General features: G+C 30.6%; 2 protein-coding genes across 3 annotated transcripts in view; one reads left to right on the forward strand and one right to left on the reverse strand.

The window, feature by feature from the left end:
- Nucleotides 1-538: 538 nt before the first annotated feature.
- Nucleotides 539-17,375, reverse strand: LOC134725607 (inactive serine/threonine-protein kinase 19-like). Its single transcript, XM_063589555.1, has 8 exons — nt 17,313-17,375; nt 9,029-9,137; nt 7,794-7,945; nt 7,259-7,400; nt 6,068-6,164; nt 4,724-4,880; nt 3,972-4,060; nt 539-3,470 (listed from the first exon to the last, which is right to left on the reverse strand). The coding sequence occupies exons 2-8, from the start codon at nt 9,129-9,131 to the stop codon at nt 3,428-3,430; spliced, it is 783 nt and encodes a 260-aa protein (XP_063445625.1). The 5' UTR covers nt 9,132-9,137; nt 17,313-17,375; the 3' UTR covers nt 539-3,427.
- A 68-nt stretch (nt 17,376-17,443) lies between these two features.
- The window catches only part of LOC134725608 (decapping and exoribonuclease protein-like), a 32,589-nt gene continuing 22,729 nt past the window's right edge, over nt 17,444-27,303 (forward strand). For both annotated transcript variants that reach the window (XM_063589557.1, XM_063589556.1), the window contains exons 1-6: nt 17,444-17,870; nt 18,512-18,738; nt 19,373-19,468; nt 20,190-20,307; nt 25,329-25,464; nt 26,776-26,870. In XM_063589557.1, coding sequence (XP_063445627.1) covers nt 17,494-17,870; nt 18,512-18,738; nt 19,373-19,468; nt 20,190-20,307; nt 25,329-25,464; nt 26,776-26,870 — 1,049 coding nt within the window. In that variant the 5' untranslated portion in view covers nt 17,444-17,493. The remainder of the gene's footprint in view (nt 17,871-18,511; nt 18,739-19,372; nt 19,469-20,189; nt 20,308-25,328; nt 25,465-26,775; nt 26,871-27,303) is intronic.

Raw genomic sequence — 27,303 nt, forward strand, 5'->3', positions numbered from 1 at the left:
ATTTACCATAAGTAGTTCCCTTTAAACAGACCTAAACACAAACTAATACATGTAAACTAAGCAAAATTTCAAAGACAATAGACCACGACTGAGGGAACAGGGCCAAAAAGTCTCCATGAAAATGAGATATGCCAATACTAATACAACTGCATACCAATTATCATTAACTTACCACTAGTTATTCCCCATACACAGACCTAATCACAACAAATACATGAAAACTAAGCAAAAATTTCAAAGTCAATAGAACACGACTATGAGGGCAGGGCCAAATAATCTACATTGAAATGAAATATGCCAATTCTTATACAACCGCATACCAAATATCTTTGACTTACCACTAGTGGTTCACCATAAACTAGACGCAATCAGAAACTTATACATTGTTGACACTGCTGCCACTGGTAACAGCATACCTATGTCTCACTTTTTGATACCATCAAGCGAGAAAAAAACTGGTAAATAGTCTATGTTGCTAGGTCATATTCGTGACAAAGGGTACATTCACTTTTATTTGGTGAATGAGAAATAATATCTATCATAGCAAACAAGATTTTATTACCAATAATGTTATTAAAAGGCACTAAAACATTGTACATAACAAAGTAAAAAATGTATTATTCTCTTTTACATTGTAAATGATTTTTACTAACAAATACTCATACACCAAGTAATTCTGAAATTCAACATAGAACTCTTTAAATAAGTTAAAATAAATAAACAATCTTTAAACTTGTGAATTTAATTCCAGTTAACTTTATGCAAAAGAAACTTGTAACAAAGGATTTCCATTATTTTTGTAGTGTTTGTAATTTTTTCTTCTTTCTACAATATGTTCAGACAAACAAGCAGCAAATTTTACAATTGTAGGTTCTTTTAAATGTAATACAAAACAAAATGTATTCATTTCAATCCTTCTATAATTAAATTATACTGAAAACCTTACATAATCTAGAAATCTTTCAAAAATATGTTCTCTAAAATGTTTATAAAAATGCAACCCTCTGAAATATTAGAACACTGAGGGAGGTCTAAAGTATAAAGTACCTGGCAGTAACCCGTAAGCAACAATTCCTACATCATAATAATAGTTATATAAATCACCCCTGAATCTGGGATTATAAATAACTTTGATATACACAGTTTTGTTTATCACTAATCATATCAAATCATTTAATTTATTACAAATATGTTTCATGCTACTAGAAACCAAAATTCTGATCATAAAAAATATCTCCATTAATAAATCACAAATCATTTCATTAATACAATATAATAATTTATATGCATCTATCAATAACAAACAGGTACAATGTAGATTGCAACACACCATTCCACATATATGTATGAATCACATACATGTTAGTTCTTAAAATAAATACCTATACCTCACATATGCACAACTCAATGAGTTTTGGCGTGAACTGATAGTCCTATTGTGCTAGGGGTAAACAAAAATATTCATAACAGTCCTGAAAACTATCAAACAAAGTGAATTCTTTGATTTAATACTTAAATAATCTGCATCACTGTAACAGATCAGTTCAAGGAGGAAATATGTCTTGAAGTATTATGAAAATTATATTTGATAATTGAAATAAAATTGAGAATGGAAATGGGGAATGTGTCAAAGAGACAACAACCCGACCAAAATAAAAAAAACACAACAGCAGAAGGTCACCAACAGGTCTAAAGTACAGGGTTCTAATTAACATACTTAATGATCAAGCATGTCTAAAATGACTGTGCAAATGAAGAAATAACTAATAAAAAATACCAGTCGGCAGTTAAATATTGCAACTTTCAAGAAAGATAGGCAACACCTTAGCAATTGGCAAAATGGATAAAAGAATAAACAAAATGTCCACAAAACCTGCCAGAGAAAATTAAGGAATAAGAAAAATGAACCCAACCAAAAAGATATCATTATATATTATGCCATAATTCCTGCTAAGTTTTTCTTTAATTAGTAAACTTGTTTCAAAGGAGAACATAAAAAAGCTGATAAATGCTGGAAATAAGATGTTCTTCTTTCAAAAGAACGTAACCTGTGGTAGAATATTTTGGGGATGAGATACCAGAACAACTATTACAATGTTAACTTAGGTTACATAAATAAAATTAAAAAAAAATGTGTGTACAATTTCTGCTATTTCTTACAGATTCAATGATAGAAACATTTTATATTTTGCTAAAAAGTCAATATCACATTTGAAATATTCCATCTTATTTACATTTAAACATGCTTTCATACAAACTCGTTTATAAGTTAAACTTATTGTGGATATTTGAGCTGAATATCACACAGATCATTTGTACTACAATTTTTTAATTGTTTGAATAAATAATTCATGCATTTGTACATTCTATATATAACACAACTTAGAGGCACCCTGGTTCTCAAAAATATTCCACGTTAAACTTTTAAGCAACAGCAGGCGGTTTGATTCTGGCAACAAATATATACTGTTCTCTCCCTCAGGTGTTGTCAGTCATTTTTATGTTTGCTTCAAAGACAGTGACTGATGAGTGTACAGCCAAGTACAAAATGTACCTTTATTCCAAGTTTCTTTCTTAAACTTCATACCACTCAATATGATGCAAAAGTGTTGCCTGGTTATAACTTAGAATTCGACCAATTGCTTTGGGGAATAACATGCAATCATATTGCTGTTCCTTTACAGAGACCTAGAAAACCTTATGGTTATTTTAAATAACTGGAAACATGTAGTGATAACACATTATCTATGATTCATATATTATAATAAATTAATTCAAATAAACAGCTGATATACTATCATATATAAATAATGTTGGTATAACACAAAATAAACTATCGCATATATCATTATTTTAAATAACATTTTTTTTCACATATATAAATACTGTTAGCTACCTCATAAAACTTTTAGCAATGAATTTTAAATATTTCTAGACAATTATAATTTACAATGTTACTTACATTTTACAATGCTTTTTGTTACTTTGTTTGGTATAAAGACATTCCTTGACAATATCAGAATTGCCACTGATATCTCTGTTCTATTTTAAATATAATTCCATTGGCAAGTTCTATGTTTCAGATTTCAAGTAATAGCCCCAAGAAAAATAAAGACTTGTTGATTTTATTTGTAAAACTCAAGCATACTTTTACCAATGCAACACCTTGTGTTTGAAATAAAAAAAACTGTAAAACAAAATAATAAGTAAGAATTCATAATTTATTAGAATTCCTACCCCGACAAAGTTTTTTTTTGGCATGGTCATGTTTTAACAGGTACCATGCAAGTTTAACAAATACTGCACTCATAAATAATTCCCTATCACATTTAACCTAATAAATACATGTGTTTTACAAAGAACAATACAAACACACAGTAGTATAACATCCCAGTCTTCAATTATCACATTCTAATCCTAGTTATCATCAATCTTTCAATCGTAGTAGCTGTCCTGAGGTGGTTTGTATACTGTAAAATCAAAATATATCTATATAAAAATTTGGCATGACAGATGTTTTACGACCGATAGATATCAACCCTATGCAGGCTCATATATACAAAAGATTTATTGATTTTCAGAACATTCAAATAATAAAAAAAATATGAATTTTGGTCTGTTTTGTATGGTTGTTATATCTTTTTTTTTTATCTAATTTCTTTGCTTGTTTGGTAGACTAAGATTTATTTCATGAAACAGATTATAATCATAATCAATACTTTAAGTGTCATAATAGTATATTCTATGTCAGTAAAAATGAGAAATTACAAAAGTTATATGGTCTGAAAAAAATTGTCTATGCTGCCATTTGCTGATCAACAGCTTGTTAATGCCTCATGTTTACCGTGCAGTATGTGTCTTGGTTTGTTAAGTTGTTAGGTTTCTGTCTCCTTGACATATACCCCCACATATCCTAAATTATCATTTATTGAAAAAAATTAGGGCTTTCCCCAAAAAACATAATAATTTACCTGAGTATCAGATCAGCACCAATAATATCTTGTAGATGATATGTTAATCCTAGACGACACATTTTTGGTAGTTTTCTTTGTTCTAAATCCTACAAGTAAAATATAAATTAGGTGATATGAAGTAACCTAGGTCATCTTCCCAATAATCTCCTCAATGGCATATATCTACATGCACTTGATTTTTTTACTCAGTGAAAACTAGATTTACAACCTAATTCATCATCTAAACATACAACATATAAATTTAAGATAAATGGTCATACATTTGCATGTATATACAAAAAATGCAAAATCTGAAGAGGAAACATGTATGCTGTACTCCATAGAGTGTGAATAAATTAAAATAATAATATTTAAAAAAAAATTAACATTAATAAAAGTTTGTGAGTCTTCTTTTTTCCCGTCAGTATGTCTCTTATGGTATTAAAAGCAAATACTGTAAGTCCAAGTGTTGAAAAGGGAGGGTTTAGTTTTTGTTGTTTTTCTACATCATGAATTAAAAAATTAAAAAAACACAGCTGTCAATTCTAGTAAACAACTAATTTTTCCAAAATAAAGGCCCAGGCCATTGTTTAACTGACCTAAATAGGTAAATGATAACCAGTTAGGTATTTCGCCTGCAAGTATTTTGGCTGATGTAGCTGTATTGTTCATTTTTAATTAGCAAACTATAAACTATTTGTTCAACTAAGGTACATAATAATTTGAGACGCCCATTTGATCAAACAGAACATGGAAACATAATTACATACGTTTTTGAGTATTTCTTTGTATTTGCTTTTTTTAATCATGGTTAATATGGCTTTCCTCCCACGCAGTAAACTTTTCATAAACATTCCAGTATTGGGTACAGCTAACCACCAACTGCCAACTGTTCTGTTTGTTAATACTGTGGCTTTCAGAAGTTGCCTATAAGAATAAAACACAAATGAGAACTAATGGCAAAATAAGATTGGTGTATTAATGCAAAATCACTACACATACTTGACAAATAATTTACATGTACAATATCACATGTTTTAAGCTAACAAATGTAAAGTTTTCAATAAAATATATAAACCTTAAAAAAAAAAAAAAAAAAAAAAAAAAAATCAATTCTGAAAAGGCGAATTGTAAGTAATGGAATTGTAGAACTTACGCATTTTATCATTTCTTCATTTGAATTTGGCTGTTACATGTAAGAATCCAGTGTTCTCCTTTTTTCACTAAGGTAGGGTGGGTGTTTTGAAAAAACACTTGCAACCAGGTGATTTTTTTAATATGGCCTATCGAACCAAGTTTTTGTCCTGTTCCTCGCTTTAGTGCTGGGTTTTTTGGCACACAAAACAGTAATATCCTTCTTTGAGGATTAGCCATTTAAAGTCCTCTTCATATTTATCACCACCCCTCAAATGAGGGGTAACCTCTCAATGTAATAACCATACCTTTTATAAGGGGTACATTTTTGTTTCTGGCCTTTTCATCATTATGGACACTCTTTTAGAAAAGTTGTACCAAATAAAAGGATTTTCCCCCTTTTAAGGTAAATTCTAAGTTTTACTTTTTCTTTTCTTCAACAGTAATATGACCCCTTGCCTGAGGGACAGTCCCTCTTTAAGGAATACCCCTCATGTTGGGATTTTTCCCAAACTGTTTATCTTCGTGAAGCCTGTGTGCATTTTCTGTTGTTTTGATACTTTTTTTTTAATTACAACAATTACAATTCAACTATCCATTTTAGTTGACTCAAATGGCTTAGAATTATCCTTATCACCGTCGTCATTTGCCTTTCCATTCCCCCGATTAATAAAAGAAAACATTGAAATTTGACGATCCGCCATTTTTGTCAATGAAAACAAATCTGCGAGGCGCGATTAGTATTTAAATTTTCACGGTGTGGAACCGAAAAAAAATCCAGAATTTGAAAAAAATTCCGACTACCTCCTAAAATGGAAAGGTGGTCGGCACAACCGGCTTAAATGCCGAATGGAAAACACTGGAATCATTCCAATGAGCAAAGTTAAATGAAATATCTACCATATGTTGGCAGTATATATTGATTTATTTGGATTGTACATTAAAGTTTATTCCATTAATGTTCCAGGTTCTATACTTACGTAATGTCATCATCTTTAAAGTTATATTCTTTTATTAGTGTATCTTTATTTACATATACATCATTACATCTCTTCACAATAGTGTTCACAAATTTATCTGAAAATCAGTAAATATTTCAAATAAGTGGATGTTATTGATAAATTGATCAAGTAAGAGGAAAGTGCTGTCAACTGAAGAACTTATTTGAAATAAATTTCTGCTCACAACAAAGTGAGTTCTATCTAAAATTCTTTTATTTCTCCTATCTTAGAACCAAACTGGATCATTGTTTTCTTACAATTATTGTTGTATGTTTGTTAGTATTGAGCAGCAATATATTGTGGCAATGTTTTATTGTGTATTACCCAGGGAAAACTGTCACATTCAGCCAGAAGCTGTCAATCTTTGTTAAGTGCATATGATACAGTTACAGGGGAGGTAATGATGTTGCCAATGTCAAATGTTATTTTCTCGATGTCAAACTGTGACATATCAGGAAAAGATACAATTTCGACTGATTTTTATCATTCAAACTGATTTAATTTGAAAATAAGTGCATGGACCCCTATCTTTTAAAACGACATTTTGCAGGGAGATTATGTGGGCCAAATTTTATAAAACTGTAAATAGTGCACTATTTTTAATTTTGATAAATATACAGCAAAAAATTACATTTTTTTTCTCAATTCATAAGTTATTTCTGAAAAAAAACTGCATAAATCTGTATGATACTTATAAAAAACAGAAATTACAAATTATTTAACAAAAAACACTTTGTGTTTATCTTTTAAAACAAAAAAGTTATGTCTTTCTTTCGAAAAGAAAAATACGGCCACAAATCCGAATTTTGAGCATATATACAAAATTTCTACCTCATTTAACTCAAAAAGTAGCATGTAAAGGTATATTTTTTTATTACATATTTGATTTAATCAGGCAAAACATAGCCTATATGGAAATTTCCATCAAACTGTAAATACGGGATCAAAACTGTATTGTTTGCCCTTAAATATGATTGAAGTAAAAAAAACAATGTGCCATTAAAAGAGTTTTAGACTCACAACCTCAGTGTTCACAGGCTAGTTATTACTGTAAACATATACTTTAAACTAAGAATTTGTTATTGTTGGGTTGATGTCACATTGACATGTATCTCAAATCTTCATTGTTCATACTACATTGTTTCTATAATGTCCATAATTTTAGTTTACCTGCTATACTTTTTGGCACAGAGACTTCAGCCATTACTCTGGTCACATGACATCTGTAATCTTCTGTAAACACCACTGCATATTCATCAAACTCAGATCCTATCTTAAATATCTTTATCACACCTTTATTTTTCAGATCATTCTGAATATTAAAAAATATGAGACAATGGCATGGAAATCTGAGGTTAAAGAGTTATGTTTTAAAAAAATTCAACAATCATTTTAATATTGAATGTTTTCCATAAAATATGTTATATTACATTAAATATATATTTTTTCTGATACCTTTAAATACCAGCAGCAGTTAAAATTAAAAAGCCTACTTTCATGACTTTGGAACTGACAAAATTTCCACTCTTGATTTGTAAACCACATGGCACTATATTATCTTGAATATCAATCAATTATCTGCAAAAGTCATCATTTTTTAAAAGTTTTCAATTATACTAGGTACTCAAAACAATTAAAAGTATATGACATTTTAATGTGTGCAGAAAGTCCTATTTGAATTTTATGTGATATTGTTTAAACTTACCAGCTCTTTATCCACAACAGTTCTGTTTTTGTTTAAACTGTATAACTGATGTTTCAATACCATTGGTGGAAGTCGGTGTTCAAATTTATCTAATGGAAATAAGTTTTTAAAGTACAGTAAATACACTTCTGTGTCAGTTGGCACTCTGGATACTGAAATATAAAATACATAATTAATTCAGTGGTTGTTGTTTGTTGATGTGTGACATGTTTGTTTTTGTCATTTTTTGTACATAAATTTATAGGCCATTAGTTTGTTTGTTTGAATAGTTTTAAAGGAGTAGGTCCGGTAAGACCCCTTTTTGGCCCCAAAATATAACAGTTTTACCAAATTGTTAAAATGTAAACTTTTAGTTATTTTTTGGACAGTTGATAGGTTCTGCTACATAAATGTGGGCTGTTTTTGACCATACAATGCACATATATTGGGTTGTAGCACCGTTAAGTCATGCTAAATTACTGAAATCTTCAAAATTTTATCATTTTAGTTAAATTTTAGACGGTTTCCGTGTAAAACGAAAGTGGCCGCATTCGTGTTCATCCTTCAAATTGAACTGTAAGTTGTATTTTATGATAATACATAACATATATAAAGGTTGTGGATGAACACGGATGCGGCCACTTTCATTTTTGACAAAAAACATCTCAAAAGTGACGTTTTTTGGCAAATTTGAGAGATTTTTCAGATTTCAGCTTGAATCGGATCGTTTTTAATGACTAAATCAGTTAAAATCTTTCACAAAAACTAATTGAATCAAGTGAAATAGACAGTTAAGTGTTTAAAAAGTGGTCAAAATCTTTCGTCATATGAAACTGAAATTTGAGGCCAAAATGAGTCCTTACCGGACCTACTCCTTTGTCATTTCTGGGCCTTTTAAAGCTGACCATGCAGTATGGGCTTTGCTCATTGTTGAAGGCAGTGAACTATAGTTGTTAACTAAACTTCTGTGTCATTTGGTCTCGTTGAAAGTTGTCTCATTGGCAATCATACCACATCTTTTTTTATATATTAAATATATTATACATTTATGTTTTTCATTCTATATAATATTTAAGGGAAAAAGGGTATGAAATGGCCATGGATTACCAGGATTACTGGATTTATATATCTATTTTGAACTCATTCTACATTGAACATTGTAAGTTTATCTTCTTTATTACATCAAAGGGAATGAAATGGCCATGGAATATTGAATTGATATGACTTTTTTTAACTCATGCTTCATGTATATTTACCTTCTTCCCTTTCAGCATCAGTTATAAGTACTTTGTTACGAGATTCTGTACATACTTTCTTCTTTTTGTAGAATTCAGGCATCAGTGTCCTTTTTCTACTCATCTTGTGCTGAAAAAACACAAGTATAAAATTTATTCATACACTAATCATATTAAGTTTTGAACACCTGCTTTACATTTGATATCAAACCACTGTAGTAATTACCTTGAAGCAGGATCACAGAGAGCAAAGAGGATTGTGAAAACCTAGCTACATTTATGACAAAGCCAACTTAGCAAACACTTAAAAATTTACTTGCAGATTTTGCAATGTTTAATAATTTCTTATTTTGACATGAGACCAATAATCTTGCATTGCTGCATTGCAATGACACATTTGCTGCAGAAAGCACCTGTTCCAGCTGACATCATTTAAACATCAATTGAAAAGCAAATACAGGGGAATATAAGTAAGGGAAATGGAAATCATTTCAAATGCGTTCATTATTATTTTAACTGTTCAGAATCTAACAAGAAATGGATAAATCGTACTTAACATATATAAAGTAAAAAAAAAAAAAAGTTTTAAATTCTGAATCACTGAAACGTTTTCACTATAATTATGTACAATCAAGCGTCAAAATTATCACATTATTTAAACCACAAAAAGTTCAGGACTGTAAATGAACGCAAATCTGTAAAAAGAAGTCTGTTGCCGTAACACCGTAATTTCAGTTAAAAAATCCTAACAATTACACACAAACCATAATGGTTGGCATCCACATTGTATGTGAATGGTCTAGCACCTGATTATTTATCTTTTAGATTTACTGCTTCAATGCTTGTACTGATCTTTATAGCTATTTTCTCAGGACGACAACATCAGGACTTCTTTATGTACCAAGACCTAATTCTGATTTTTTAAAAGAATATCTAAATATTCTGGTCTTATTACATTTGTACCAATGTACCTGGGATAATTTAACAAATAATATTAAAAAAAATAGATTATTTAGATACATTTAAGACCAAATGTTCAAACTATTTTCTAACTGTAGAGATGAAGATGCCTGAATCTAATGTATGTTTCTTCTTCTATTGAATACATACATTGTATGTTTTTATTCAATATCTAAGCTGCTGCAAAATGTATGTATAACTGTATTATATATTTTATTTTGTTCGTATGTTTTCCTTTTATATTTGTATTTACATGATTTATATGGGGACAAAGTCCCCAATAACGGTAGAAAAAAAAAAAAGAAAAAAAAACAGGTTATGCCTGCCTTTCACAGTCAGGATCCTACTTCGTCAAAATTATCTCCCCATTACGCCAGTTCATTTTCACAATCGTAGAAATGGAAGCCATTGTAGCGATGACGCGCTACCAATTTTGCTCTTGGAAACCGATAAATTTCTCCACATTGCACCAATACTATCCTTATATGTCAATTATATTTCAAAAGACAAATGTATCAACTAGCTAATGAGCATCAGTTAATGATCTTGTTTGCATTGATTCAACTTAAAAATATTGTCTGGTCGGTTGTCAGGTGGAATTTAAAAAAAATCATAAATATTTTAAAAAATTCTAATTAAATATTTCGTGGAAGGGCAGACTAGATATTTTTAGTGGTTGAAGACTATAAACCCTAGTTATCACACACAAAAAATTAGAATTTTTGAAGATATGCATTTTCATCATCTAACTTTTAAGACTGTTGTCAAGTACTTTCAGTAAAAAAATAGCTATTCGAACACACCTTCTCTGTTTTAGTGACTCATTAGATAGGTATTTCACTTGACCCATATATTTCATCTTTTAGTACTGTTATTTTTTGTGTTATAAAGTCAACCTGTAGCTTTAATATATAAAAATGAAAGAATCTGAAGCGAGACGATGTATGAAATATTCTTACTTTGTACAATATCAAGACAAAATACTCAACTCAAACACGCCCTAACATAAAAAGGTGCACTTGATTTTCTCTTTTTGATACAATTGTTACCTATTTTTTGGAATTTATTCTTCAGTCACATAATGAAAGGGCAGACACGAGAATTACTGAACTAATAGATTGATATATTTTCCGACCATGGTAATTTTTTCAAAAAAATCAGAGGTTATGCATTTTCGTCATCCACTTGAAAGATACCCATGTCTTCGACTTGATATCTAATTGTTCTGCTCAACTATGTACTAGATAAATTGAAAACTTATGCAAATGGTGTTTTTAAAATAAAACACCTCGATATTGAGAAGAAAATTGCAGTTTTGTTTGTTTCTATTAAACGGATAGTAGCTACGATTTTCATCAAAATTACCTTTTTAATCTATATGCCGGATTTGGTACAAAAAGTTTAATAAATATGATTAAAACAACAACTGGTTACTTTCCATTTATAATTTAGAAGCTTTTTAACGTTTAACACCTAAATTTATTTCTTGCCTATAGATAATAATTCGATGTTAAGCCCAACCCTTATTCATATGCAGAGTTGGGGTAATTGTAATTGTAATCGTTAATCAGCTGTAATTGATTACAATTCTTCAAGTAATCATTGTAATCATTAATCAGCAAAAAATCTGATTACATGTAATTTAATTTAATCAATTACTTTTCAAAATACCCTGTAATCCTGATTACTTTATGATTACATTCTGATTACAATGAAAAAATCTTAAACTGTGTTTATGGTCAATAAAGGAAACTTTTTGTTATTCTTATTCAATTTATATTGAACATGTTAAGATAGTTTGGTTTACTTTATTTTTTATAAAACATGACAATTGGTTTGTATACTTCAGTAAAAAATAAACTGTTACAGTATTGAAAAGTCATCAATAGCCTAAGAAGAGACATATAATACAATTATATGTTTCTGGCCTTAGTAAAAGATATTGTACATAGTATTCACAATTTAAAGATGTTGATAATAACTGTTATATTCAAGTAATACTTTTCTTTAACCCTTAATTATAATCTTTTGTTAATGTTGTGATTTTTGCCATCTTTGAATTGACAGGTAGGAAACCAATTAAGGTTTGTTTTTATTGCAATTACCAACTGAGTATAGCTGTAGGACAATATACATGTATATGGTAAAAGATAAATCAGACAAGGGATAATTTATCCAATTAGCACAAAATTAATTAAAAGTTGGACAAATATCTTGTTCAAAATAATCAAATTTTTGTATGTATTTGGACTTGACATGTAAAATGCAATGATTTATAGCACTTATATATTGTTTACAATTTGATTAAACTGGTACAATTTCATCCATATTTTAACTACCATAAACTGTACCTTGAAACAAATATAAATTAAAGTCTAGAATATGTCAGTAGACAAACAGCAAATGCTTTTCATAAAGCTATATTCAATTGAAGTCAAAATAATTCAGAGATTAATGATGAAAAAGTGCAATGGGTCGTAACCAGTGACACAATGTTCATGTATTTATGAAGTTAACTTTTGAGGTTTATTAAATAGATGAAGTTTGAAGTTATCATTTTATAATATAGCAAACACAATACTTTCTAAAAAATGCTATAGTTACATATAAAACGTTTATTCATTCACATCATGCAAAATGTTTTTTTTAATTCATTGTAATCAAATGTAATCATGATTACTTTGCCAATGTAATCATTAATTTAATCAGACACTTTCAGAAATGATGTAATCATTAATTTAATTTAATCCTACAAATGACAAAGTAATTGTAATTTAATCAATTACATTGAAAGTAATCGGACCAATCTCTGTTCATATGACCTATGTTGATTTGAACTCTTCAGTTTCTTATGCGCAATCGCACATTGTGCCTCGAAGGGAAACTTGTGGAACAGGGGAATGTTATCGCAGAAATGGTTCATGAATTTAGTTTCAGCGAGGAAAGATAAAAAAAGAGGTGCAGACAAATTATTGTAAATTACAAATTAAAAATGGTGGTGAGATCGATAATCAAAATAGCTCAAAACACCTGCGAAGCAGGGTAAGTCAAACAGTAATAGTCGACGGTTAGCGTAACTTGTTTACATTACTTAAAAATTCCAGATCATATGAAAATAAATCGCAGCGTGTTCATTATTGTCAAAAATAAGTTAATAAATTTACGGGCAGGAATCTCCCACCTTAGAAGAAATTGGAAATCAGCGGCTATAATTTAGTATTATTCTTCACGTGTATCCTTCACGGAGGCCCCTATTCAACACACAAACACGTGTATATGTTATCGGCATGGTTTGTTCATACAAATGTAATAACAAGTGTATAATATCGCCATTGCTGGAGAATCTTGGGTTGGAATAATATGCCGGTTTTTGTTATATTTTTTATTTACACAATTTGATAAATAGCGTCAAATATGTACGTTTAATATAAAGTAATTATCAAATACGAAAGAAAACAAAAAGCATGTGTTTATATCTAATTATATCTTGGTTAGCTCATTCGCTGTGTCGGCAAAGTTCGGGAAGTAAACCTGATGCATAATTAATGAGATGAATAGGCACGCAACACGATATGAATTATCAATTATTAACACTTCTGCAATTTATGAAAACATTCTAGCGATCTTATTGCTTATTTTTAGTACATATCTTTGATTTTTGAAGCTTAAAAACTTGTTCATAATTTTGTCAAAATCGTAGCTACTATCCCTTTAACTTTTAAAAAATTTGTTACTATAGTAAACAATACAGTAAACATTTATCGCCTTCTCTAACAAAAAGCTTCGATTCTTTTGTTCTATTTCAGCCTGGTTTCTGACTGTACAGTATATTATTATTTTTTAAGGGGTTCTTATTGGGGTGTGTGCTTGTGCCTATGCAATCCTCCTTTTTTTGTAATTTCTCGTGTCCTGCAAGACTTCCTGTTTTCATGCAGATTTCTAGGAACAATATATTAGTTTTTTGCAAGTGTCTCATCCTGCCTTTTTTTTTACGGTATCGGGACCGTTCGCCCTAGTAACATGTTCGCCCTGGGTCCGTTTGCCCTGAGTTCGTTCGCCCTTATAGTCCGTTCGCCCTACTAAAAAATATTAATATTCAGGGCATTGAAGTTGAATAAACTTAATCAGATATATTTCGATGGTATATGTTCTTGAAATTTATGGAAACATGGAAATATCTAAAAGTTTATGGCTTGTTAAGGATCATTAATTTATTGTTTTATGACAAAATAATTCGGATCACTGCTTATTGTGATACCTGTCTTTTGATGGATTTATAATATAAAAAACAAATTTGTTTTGATAATATATTCAGCTTGAAATTAATTTAAAAAAAATGTACGAACTGTAAAACGGATTTACAAGTTCATTCATTAAAATACTCTGAGACTAGTCTAAGTTAGTGAATGACTGAATACAATTATTTTGTTAACAAATATCAACAAAGATAAATACATTGTATTCCAGTATTCTACTGCAATCAAAGGGAAAATGATGATATTGATTGCGGCAATATCATTATTCGGTGATTTTTTCAACAAACTTCAACATATTTTATTCAAATACTTAAAATTATGCCACTAGACAACAATTAGTAAAAAATAAAAATCAGGGCGAATGAACCCTGGGCGAACAGGTATCAGGGCGAACAGGTACTAGGGCGAACGTGAATTAGGGCGTACGGACCCTACCAACTATAACTTAAGAAATGATGCTTTTATTTTCTCATGTTTTTGGGACAAATCAATTTGTCCTTGGGATATTAATTTGTTTTTGTAATCCTCAGAAAATCTTGGTACCCTTATTTTTAAGACGCTGAAATAAATGTCAAGTTCTTACACCATGTACACCAGATTAGATTCTTGTTCATTATGAATCAATAAACTGAAGAGCCCTGTTAAAATCCACTTCAACACCAATTCAGAAAATTTTACATATAAACATTATTTATTAATGATGAGTATTTATGATGAAATACCTACATGTACTAAATGTATACTCATTCCTGGTGCATGTTTGTTTGATTTAGAAATACCTGCAATATTACTTCTTATATGAATTAAAAAGTAACCTCTTTTTGGTACATTACGTTATAAATGGGAAAGGAATGACTTCTTAATTTCATTTGTGTTGTAGTCTCAAATTTTGATCTAATATTTGTTGCTGTACATTTTTTTGGATCTTCTTTTTTTTTTACAGAGAACAGACTTGTCATTGTTACAATTTGATATTTTGAGTGCAGATTTTTCATGTATTAAACAGCAGCACTACAATAAATGTAAATAAATGAGTTAACTGAACATACTATTATTCCAGAGATTTACATACTGATTTTATATGTTGGAGAGGATTGTTAACTAAATTGCTGTGTACACCATATGAAAACAGAGATGATTGGTTAATAGCGATTACTAAATGTAACAATACAATATATATGTGTGAGTTTGAGACTGAACACAGGAAGAAAAATAAAGCAGAAATGACAGAAAGACAGGATGAAATGAGTTGTTGGGGATGGAAATTTGAACAATATGTCACAGCAGGTATTACTAAATTTAAGGAATAGAACCTAAACAATAAATCAACAGTTTTAAAAGGGTTAACATTTATTAAGTGACTACAAGTGAACAACATATAACTATTTAGGAACAATTTACAAGGTTATACAGACCATGATAATAAGACTCTTGTCTAACCTTATAATGATGATATGTAGCAAATATAAAATTAATGAACCATGAAAATAAGAAATGATGATTATCATACAATATTTGGTAGCCTGGATAAAATATAGCTGAATACATATAGAAGCTGGAAAGTGTATATTATCAAGAAAACTTTATAGTTATCAAGGAACAATGCATAAAAAGAGAACAAATACTTTTGGTAATGGTTCTATAGCAAAGATATATAATTGAAAATACTGCTGAAATTTAATGACATGAAAAGTAGTTCAAGGTCATGAACATCTAGCATACGTTCAGCAGAAAATTCAAATATTAAGACATCTTTTAAGTAATAAGAAGTCTGCATTCCCAAAACATGCATATTAGTTTGTACAAATAGCTATAACTTTCTTCTCCAGAGGCACTGGGTTAGGACTTATGTCTTACTAATTTATAATTTCATATCTAACATTTCAAGATTGTCAACTTATAAATCTTATTTGATTTGTAGATAAACCAGACGGTACTCCAGTAACAACAGAACCTGTTAACAACAATGAAGAATATTCTACAGTTGTTAGAAGTAGACTGGAATCACAGGGGTTCTTATTGGGGTGTGTGCTTGTGCCTATGCAATCCTCCTTTTTTTGTAATTTCTCGTGTCCTGCAAGACTTCCTGTTTTCATGCAGATTTCTAGGAACAATATATTAGTTTTTTGCAAGTGTCTCATCCTGCCTTTTTTTTTACGGTATCGGGACCGTTCGCCCTAGTAACATGTTCGCCCTGGGTCCGTTTGCCCTGAGTTCGTTCGCCCTTATAGTCCGTTCGCCCTACTAAAAAATATTAATATTCAGGGCATTGAAGTTGAATAAACTTAATCAGATATATTTCGATGGTATATGTTCTTGAAATTTATGGAAACATGGAAATATCTAAAAGTTTATGGCTTGTTAAGGATCATTAATTTATTGTTTTATGACAAAATAATTCGGATCACTGCTTATTGTGATACCTGTCTTTTGATGGATTTATAATATAAAAAACAAATTTGTTTTGATAATATATTCAGCTTGAAATTAATTTAAAAAAAATGTACGAACTGTAAAACGGATTTACAAGTTCATTCATTAAAATACTCTGAGACTAGTCTAAGTTAGTGAATGACTGAATACAATTATTTTGTTAACAAATATCAACAAAGATAAATACATTGTATTCCAGTATTCTACTGCAATCAAAGGGAAAATTAATGATGATATTGATTGCGGCAATATCATTATTCGGTGATTTTTTCAACAAACTTCAACATATTTTATTCAAATACTTAAAATTATGCCACTAGACAACAATTAGTAAAAAATAAAAATCAGGGCGAATGAACCCTGGGCGAACAGGTATCAGGGCGAACAGGTACTAGGGCGAACGTGAATTAGGGCGTACGGACCCGGATTCTTTTTTTACTCAAAACTCCTGTCCTGCCTATTTTTTCAAATTTCATCCTACCCCCCCCCCCCCCCCCCCCCCCCCCCCCCCCCCCCCCCCTAAAAATCAAATGGTAGCTCCCTAATGTTGTCATGATTATATTTTGTAATTTCATATCTAATCAGGATTTGAAGAAAAAGAAACAAGGCTCTTGCCAACAAGATCACCTTTCAAAGAAAGAACAATAAATCTTAACCTGTGAATAAATCTGGAGGAAATCTACATGGGAGCTGACATTTTTTTCTTTTGGTTGTAATGTAACAAAAGATTTCATTGGCTGTCAGATTTCATGAAACTTGATCTGATTGGATTAAATATTGTTTCCTGTTCTATTTTTGTATTTTCACTTTCGTTTTGATTTGATACAAACCGCCACAATGAAACGAACAGTAGACTACAGTGAAAGACAAAATTTACAAACAGGCACAGAAACAGAAAATAATAGCGTATTATTTAGGACACATCCTACTAGTAGATTTGACAGAAAGCCTCCCGTTTTTAGAAAACCAAACGAGATTGGAAATTATTCAGTTGACAAAAATAGACTCTTCACCCAAAACAGATCAAACATGAAGTATTTTATACCTCCCAGAAATCCAAATACTGTAAACTTTGACCTAACCATAGGTTATAAAGAAATGATACGCAAAGATGAAAGTAAAAAAGAATATTTGGATTACATTCTTCGTTGGATTTTATGTAACAAGTCTAAATTTCAACTACAAACAAAGGATGGAACTAAACAGAACAATAGGTAGTTATAGAACAACAGGTTCTAACTTAAGAAATGATGCTTTTATTTTCTCATGTTTTTGGGACAAATCAATTTGTCCTTGGGATATTAATTTGTTTTTGTAATCCTCAGAAAATCTTGGTACCCTTATTTTTAAGACGCTGAAATAAATGTCAAGTTCTTACACCATGTACACCAGATTAGATTCTTGTTCATTATGAATCAATAAACTGAAGAGCCCTGTTAAAATCCACTTCAACACCAATTCAGAAAATTTTACATATAAACATTATTTATTAATGATGAGTATTTATGATGAAATACCTACATGTACTAAATGTATACTCATTCCTGGTGCATGTTTGTTTGATTTAGAAATACCTGCAATATTACTTCTTATATGAATTAAAAAGTAACCTCTTTTTGGTACATTACGTTATAAATGGGAAAGGAATGACTTCTTAATTTCATTTGTGTTGTAGTCTCAAATTTTGATCTAATATTTGTTGCTGTACATTTTTTTGGATCTTCTTTTTTTTTTACAGAGAACAGACTTGTCATTGTTACAATTTGATATTTTGAGTGCAGATTTTTCATGTATTAAACAGCAGCACTACAATAAATGTAAATAAATGAGTTAACTGAACATACTATTATTCCAGAGATTTACATACTGATTTTATATGTTGGAGAGGATTGTTAACTAAATTGCTGTGTACACCATATGAAAACAGAGATGATTGGTTAATAGCGATTACTAAATGTAACAATACAATATATATGTGTGAGTTTGAGACTGAACACAGGAAGAAAAATAAAGCAGAAATGACAGAAAGACAGGATGAAATGAGTTGTTGGGGATGGAAATTTGAACAATATGTCACAGCAGGTATTACTAAATTTAAGGAATAGAACCTAAACAATAAATCAACAGTTTTAAAAGGGTTAACATTTATTAAGTGACTACAAGTGAACAACATATAACTATTTAGGAACAATTTACAAGGTTATACAGACCATGATAATAAGACTCTTGTCTAACCTTATAATGATGATATGTAGCAAATATAAAATTAATGAACCATGAAAATAAGAAATGATGATTATCATACAATATTTGGTAGCCTGGATAAAATATAGCTGAATACATATAGAAGCTGGAAAGTGTATATTATCAAGAAAACTTTATAGTTATCAAGGAACAATGCATAAAAAGAGAACAAATACTTTTGGTAATGGTTCTATAGCAAAGATATATAATTGAAAATACTGCTGAAATTTAATGACATGAAAAGTAGTTCAAGGTCATGAACATCTAGCATACGTTCAGCAGAAAATTCAAATATTAAGACATCTTTTAAGTAATAAGAAGTCTGCATTCCCAAAACATGCATATTAGTTTGTACAAATAGCTATAACTTTCTTCTCCAGAGGCACTGGGTTAGGACTTATGTCTTACTAATTTATAATTTCATATCTAACATTTCAAGATTGTCAACTTATAAATCTTATTTGATTTGTAGATAAACCAGACGGTACTCCAGTAACAACAGAACCTGTTAACAACAATGAAGAATATTCTACAGTTGTTAGAAGTAGACTGGAATCACATTCCTTGGGTAAAACATTCTTATTAGATTTAAGCACTACTGGTTTAATGTATAACATTTAGCCACCATCTTCTCTTTTAAAATCACTTTCCTTTTGGTGATTTACACTTACAGATCATTAATGATTTATTACAATGAACACCATAAGTATATATGTTTAATATATTATAAGTATTACCTGTTTTTCTCTTATTCATAGGATCTTTGTTGACCAAATAACTCATATAGGAAAATTAACAGTGTTCTGTAAGAATTGTATCTTTACCATGTAATAATAAATACAAGTATCATGGCAGTATGCAACTCAAACCCTTCAGCTACAAAACATTCATTGGTTAATTAGAATTGAGAATGGAAATGGGGAATGTGTCAAAGAGACAACAACCCGACCATATAAAAAAACAACAGCAGAAGGTCACCAACAGGTCTTCAATGTAGCGAGAAATTCCCGCACCCGGAGGCGTCCTTATTAATTGCTCCTATGATTAAGAAATTACTTCTGATGTCCACCAAAGTTCAACCTTGAGTAACTGTCTAGCTGTTTCTAAGTATACATATAAGTTTAAAAACTGACACATAAAATTCTTTAAAGTTAATCTAAGACAATTTGATTTTGAAAAGAACTTTTAATTACAACCATTTTTAGTTAAATCTATAATTTGGTTCCCATTTACAAATTATTTTGTTATTTGTTATGCATTTCCATGTTTTCATAGTGTTTCTGTTTCAGTTTTCTCAGGAGAAGTGGATGCCATGGATACAACTTCTGGTTGTGAGGGCTGTAAATATGTGGAGTTCAAAACAAACAGAGAAATAGAATACAATAGACAAAGACAGAACTTCCAAAGGTAAAACAACTATACTCATTGTTGAAGGCCGTAAGGTGACCTATAGTTGTTAATGTGTGTGTCATTTTGGTCTTTTGTGGATAGTTGTCTCATTGGCAATCATACCACATCTTCTTTTTTATATCAATCAGTTACTGTGATAATTCAATAAATGTACATAGCCATTTATATATACTTCTACGAAAGTCTTGGATTGAGAGCTTTTTTGGAAAGATTGGAACCTGTTCCAAATCTTTCCTTATGCACTGGCCTCCCTAACAGCACGACAGGTAAGTTAATATTACTAAATGTATTCACATTGAAATTTAGTTCTTTATAGTTCACATAATATACTGTACATATAAACTGTGAAAAATTGGTATATTTTTGGAGCAGTTCATTCAAGAATTATTTCATTAAGGTGTGTTGAAGTGAAGGCTTTTTTAAAAAACATTTTGATAGGGAATTGAGTATTGCTGTAATGCTATATGATTGACAACTGTCATTATCATCAAATAATCAGGGACAAGGTGGACCTTTAATTACAATACCCCACCTCCTAAACTGCCAATCAAATTGAAATCATTACTTATCAACCTCAGTCTTACATAATTATACAAACCTCACAATATACATCCTAATATACAAATATCAGTGAATATCTGACCTCATAATTATATACACAAATGTATATATTAAATTATTGCGTGCATTTATTATTGCGATTTTGTTATTTTAGACTTAAATGCGATTTTAATTTTTACGATTTTTGAGAAAACTCCTGTTTGATTCATATGAAATATTTCAAAATGCGAGTTTAAATTATTGCGTTTACAACTCTGTCGCATTTTTCGCAATAATAAAAACCTCGCATTAATTTCTAAATTTACAGTAGATGTTTGATATATAAGGAAGAGATATATTTATTTATTGCCTATAACTTTTGATCAACATTGCATAAAGTGATTCTGTAAATTATGTCTGAAAGATAAATGATAAATTAAGGATTAACAAGATCTTAAAAAAATAGAATATAATAGAATATAAATATGAATATGCATGAAACAGTTTTTAAAATTTTAAAACTTGAATTATTTTATTAGTTTAGGCCGTAGTTTTTTAATTTTTAGTTTTACGAACCCTCCTACCCTAATTTTTGCCAAATAGGAAAAAAAAAAAAAAAAAATGTTGATTTTTTTTTTTTTTTCTCCTCCGACCCAGTGTTTTTCATGCAAAAAAAAATAATTTTAGTTCATAACTGCATGAAAGAATCTAAATTTATGCTCTTGGTGATTTAGTAAGTTGTTGCACATTGATTTTCAATTCAAACCTTGTCAAGAAAAGAAAAAATAGTTGTTACACTAGTAGAAAATCTCCTGGTGAAATAAAAAAAAAAAATTGATATTGACAGTTGGTATTAAAAAAAAAAATCAGCAGCAACAGCAGTTTTTTTTGTTTTTTTTTCGTCCTCCTACCCATTGGTTTTGTCAAAAAATTTCGTAAAACTAAAAATATAATAACTATGGCCTTATTCCCCATCAATCGTTATGTCAATTTTAGTCATAGGAATTTTTATAAGAAGTGAAAATATATTTTTGCAATCAAGAAAAAATCCACATTTCAATGAAATAAGTTTTTATACGACCGCAAATTTTGAAAAAAATTTCGTCGTATATTGCTATCACGTTGGCGTCGTCGTCTGCGTTGTCGTCGTCTGCGTTGTCGTCGTCGGCGTCCGAATACTTTTAGTTTTCGCACTCTAACTTTAGTAAAAGTGAATAGAAATCTATGAAATTTTAACACAAGGTATATGACCATAAAAGGACGGTTGGTATTGATTTTGAGAGTTTTGGTCAAAACATTTTAGGAATTAGGGGCCAAAAAGGGCCCAAATAAGCATTTTCTTGGTTTTCGCACTATAACTTTAGTTTAAGTTAATATCTATGAAATTTTGACACAAGGTTTATGACCACAAAAGAAAGGTTGGGATTGATTTTGGGAGTTTTGGTTTCAACAGTTTAGGAATTAGGGGCCAAAAAAGGGCCCAAATAAGCATTATTCTTGGTTTTCGCACAATAACTTTGGTTTAAGTAAATAGAAATCAATGAAATTTAAACACAATGTTTATGACCACAAAAGGAAGGTTGGTATTGATTTTGGGAGTTTAGGTCCCAACAGTTTAGGAATTAGGGGCCAAAAAGGGACCCAAATAAGCATTTTTCTTGGTTTTCGCACCATAACGTAAGCATAAGTAAATAGAAATCTATGAAATTTAAACACAAAGTTTATGACCATAAAAGGAAGGTTGGTATTGATTTTGGGAGTTTTGGTCCCAACAGTTTAGGAAAAAGGGGCCCAAAGGGTCCAAAATTAAACTTTGTTTGTTTGATTTCTTCAAAATTGAATAATTGGGATTCTTTGATTTGCCGAATCTAACTGTGTATGTAGATTCTTAACTTTTAGTTATGTTTTCAAATTGGTCTACATTAAGATCCAAAGGGTCCAAAATTAAACTTAGTTTGATTTTGACAAAAAATGAATCGGTTGGGTTCTTTGATATGTTGAATCTAAAAATGTACTTAGATTCTTGATTATTGGCCCAGTTTTCAAGTTGGTCCAAATCTGGGTCCAAAATTAAACTTTATTTGATTTCATCAAAAATTGAATAAATGGGGTTCGTTGATATGCCAAATCTAACTGTGTATGTAGATTCTTCATTTTTGGTCCCGTTTTCAAATTGGCCTACATTAAGGTCCAAAGGGTCCATAATTAAACTAAGTTTGATTTTAACAAAAATTAAATTCTTGAGCCTCTTTGATATGCTGAATCTAAACATGTACTTAGATTTTTGATTATGGGCCCAGTTTTCAAGTTGGTCCAAATCAGTATCTAAAATTATTATATTAAGTATTGTGCAATAGCAAGTCTTTTCAATTGCACAGTATTGTGCAATGGCAAGATATATCTAATTTCACAATATTGTGAAACAGCAAATTTTTTATTTAATTAGAGTTATCTTTCTTTGTCCAGAATAGTAAGCAAGAAATATCTTATTGCAAGAAATTTTTTTAATTGGAGTTATCTTTCTTTGTCCAGAATCAACTTAAATCTTTGTTATATACAATATACAATGTATATTCACTTTTTACTACCAACTGATAAATTTAAATGATCTTTACCATTCAGTGATAACAAGCAGTTTTTTTACATCTTAATATTTTATGATGTATTTAAATGAGTAGTTATTTTTGCAAACTCCATTAGAATATTTTAATTGAGATTAGTTTTGGAATAAGGGAAAGGGGGATGTGATTAAAAAATTGGGTTCAATTTTTCTCATTTGAAATTTCATAAATAAAAAGAAAATTTCTTCAAACATTTTTTTTGAGAGGATTAATATTCAACAGCATAGTGAATTGCTCTAAGAGAAAATAAAAATTTTAAGTTCATTAGAACACATTCATTCTGTGTCAGAAACCTATGCTGTGTCAACTATTTTATCACAATCCAAATTTAGAGCTGAATCTAGCTTGAATGTTGTGTCCATACTTGCCCCAACCGTTCAGGGTTCAACCTCTGCGGTCGTATAAAGCTACGCCCTGCAGAGCATCTGGTTTAATTTGTTTACATTGAAAAATACTTTATAAATTGATCAAAAGGCACCCTACAACCTTTAATCTTCAATGACATATATTACCTATGTTTCAACTTACAAAATTTTAGATTATTTTTGTTGACACTTGAAAGGTCTTAGCTGTTGGTCTAGATCTTATGTCTTACAAGGATAGTTGGTAACATTAACTAGAAGAATTTTCAGCAATAGTGCTTTGTTAATGTTCTTTTGTCCCCACCATACCTTCATATGAAATTATTCAAACTACTCTTCCAATCTTTCCATGAGTGATATCCATCACTTTGAATTGTTATTTTTTTTAACCCAAGGGAATGTATAAAGCACTGGGTACAAAAAATAATATCAATCAATTGGCCAGTCAGTCATTTGAATTTCAGGATTCTTACTTAAATACTTTGAATCAGGTTGATATTTTTTTTAAACTTATGTTCACTTATAATAAGAGAAAATTCCTTAGTGATTTTGAGATCAACATGTCAACAGTCATCATATCACTGTAAATTTAGGCAACAGTAGTATACCCCTGTTCAAAACTCATAAATCCTTGAACAAAAAACTAAATCGGGTTAACAAACTAAAACCGAGGGAAACGCATTAAATATAAGAGGAGAACAAGGACATAACACTAAAATGTAACACACATAGACAAAATCCCAGGAAAATAACAAATATAACATATACATTTTGTATATAACATCAAAACCAAATACATAAATTTGGGATAGACAAGTACCGTGGCACGTCTTATCGCAATGTGAATTTACACTAAAAAATAAGAGAAAACAAACGACACAACGTTATAATGTATTACACACAGAAACAAACTACAATACATATGTATAACAATGGCCATATTCCTGACTTGGTACAGGGCATTTTTAAAGGAAAAAATGGTGGGTTGAACCTGGTTTTGTGGCATGCCAAACCTCGCACTTTTATGGCCATGTGAAATATAACATCAAAATGACAACACAGGACTACAATATTAAAAAATTGGAGAACACAATTGACAAAGAATCACACGAACAACAGCCAACAAAAGGCAACAAGTGTAAACTTTCCCCCTTTATATGGGAAGTTAGTGTGTGTGAGCTTTTTTCATTAGAGTATAACAGATGACACAGTACTTAAATAAAAGAAGTAGTATAGAAGTTAAATAATGAAGTTATAGACATCAAAATTTACCAGCCAAAAAAATTGAGAAATATATCCTATACAAAACTCATATTTTGATGAATTTACAAAAAGATGAACCTAAGCTGCATAACATTACATATTATATAAAAGTATATATGGTACCCATTAAGCATTTCAAAAGATATCTCTACTAGACCTGCTTGGAAATGGATGATGCAGATCATCAGAAGTACAGGTTACATACTACCATCAAATGAACTTTATTTTTCAGGTTTAAGTTGATAAAATGGTGGGCCCAGAGTTACCTGGTTGGTATACCTAAGATAGTGTGTGGTTACAGAGATGATGATGGCATTGTTCACAGACTTGAAACTATCAATACATTGGATATACCCAATCAGTTACAGGTTAGAACATAAGGGGAAAGAATGACCTTTCATTTCTTTTATATATTATTGAGTTTAGTATGACTTCTATTGTCACTGAACTAGTACCGGTACCCATTTTTGTTTAGGGTCCAGCTGAAGAAGGCCTCTGAGTGCGGGATTTTCTCGCTGTATTGAAGACCCATTGTTGGACCTCAACTGTTTTTGGCTCTTTGGTCAGTTTGTTGTCTCTTTGACCAATCCCCATTTCCATTCTCAATTTTATTTCAAATTATTTTGATAAGGAGATATCTTAGGAGGGCATTTCAATCAAATATGGGTGTTTCTTCATTGATAAGAAAGATTTAACAAGTGTGCTGTTCTATTAGAAAACTAACAAATACATCCAAATACAATTAGGGACATACTGGTTATAAACTTTTCCAAACAAGATAATCAAGTCCGAAAGCATTATATTTTGTCAGTGTGTATATCTTGGATGTGATAATCCATGCAAACATAAAGACATCTTAAACCTCCTTTTAATGCATAGATAGTGTAGTTTGTTTTCTTCGAGATTTAGATCAATTTCCAAAATATAGATAAAAGTAACTATCAGTCTCTTCTAGTACTTTTAAATAAATACAAGTCAGAATACAAAAAAAAGTATCAGTTGAGGTTTGGGGGTAATGATGTGATGCCATCTTCAGCATTTGAAATTCCCTGTGTGTTTCCATTTCATAGCTGTTGGTCTCTAAGGTGTTAAAAGGTGAGATGCTTATGGTACAGGATCATACATAATATGTCAGTTGGTCCATCTTTATAGACTGAATGTTGGCAATACTATGCTAGTATTGATAACTGCACTTCAAACTCAGTACTGAATTAACATTTGCAATTCTTCAAACCTAATATTGTAATTCTCATTCTAATAAAATACTTGTACAAGTGCTCAAAATAAAACATTTGAATTCTCCTTGAAACATTACAGTGATTGCACAACATTGTATCCAATGACTCTGGCTTGCAATATCAGAACTGATTGTGGAAACCAGCCAATCAAATCACGATCCAGTATTCATTATTTGGATGTCCCCTCCCTTATCTTCGATGAGTTAATTGGCCACCTTTAAAAATTAAGAACTGAACTGAGATGAATCTTAATCCAGTTACCAACTAAATGCCTCATTGTATCTTATAAGCCATTTCACACAGGGCTTTACTTTGTTACTGTTACGGAGAGCTTAATACTTATATTGTTCATATTTATTGTCAGTAAGGAGGGTTTGGGTTACATATATTTTGGTGACATGAGTATTAAGTTGAATGTTAATTAAAAATCTTTTTATACAGGAAATGAGAGATCCATGGAAACCAAATGTGTCCTTGAACTTCTTAGACCAGCTTCTTACATTCATCAAGGCCAATGTAACTGAAGATAATCCTAGGTGAGATAATATACACAATATGATATTACAAACAGAGATCATTACACACATGGAATCAACTCATGTAAGCTTGTTTGACGGATTTGATGTTGATCCATTGTTGTCTTATTGGAACACCCCCAAGGGTGATTGGGGAATAGAAATATGGTTACTTGGTCTTCTTCTGACCGGCAATAAAACGCTTGACAAAGTGGGGTGTCCGTTTGGCTGTGCAGGATGTATCAATTCGTAGTCAAGCCCAGTTAGATTAGGGATGTTAAATCCGATGCCTTGTGTAAGGAGAGTTCCACGCTCTTTGCACTTTTAGAACCTTTGCAACAACTCTTTGAAGGGTCCGTAGGTGGCCTGTTGCAAGGCAAAATTTCTGTTGCTATCCAATATACCCTTATTTTGCAGTGGTAGTCCAAATTTCCCAGACCATCATCCAAGATGC

Source organism: Mytilus trossulus, chromosome 7 (assembly GCF_036588685.1).
Source record: "Mytilus trossulus isolate FHL-02 chromosome 7, PNRI_Mtr1.1.1.hap1, whole genome shotgun sequence".
Classification (NCBI taxonomy): Eukaryota; Metazoa; Mollusca; class Bivalvia; order Mytilida; family Mytilidae; genus Mytilus; species Mytilus trossulus.

Excerpts from the sequence above, each read along its gene's own strand:
- LOC134725607 (XM_063589555.1), bottom strand. The coding sequence starts at position 9,131 with ATGAGTAGAAAAAGGACACTGATGCCTGAATTCTACAAAAAGAAGAAA. Across the intron at positions 4,881-6,067 it reads TTTAAAGATGATGACATTAC|GCAACTTCTGAAAGCCACAG; the intron begins GTAAGTATAGAA and ends TTATTCTTATAG. Across the intron at positions 4,061-4,723 it reads ACAAAGAAATACTCAAAAAC|GATTTAGAACAAAGAAAACT; the intron begins GTATGTAATTAT and ends TTTTACTTGTAG.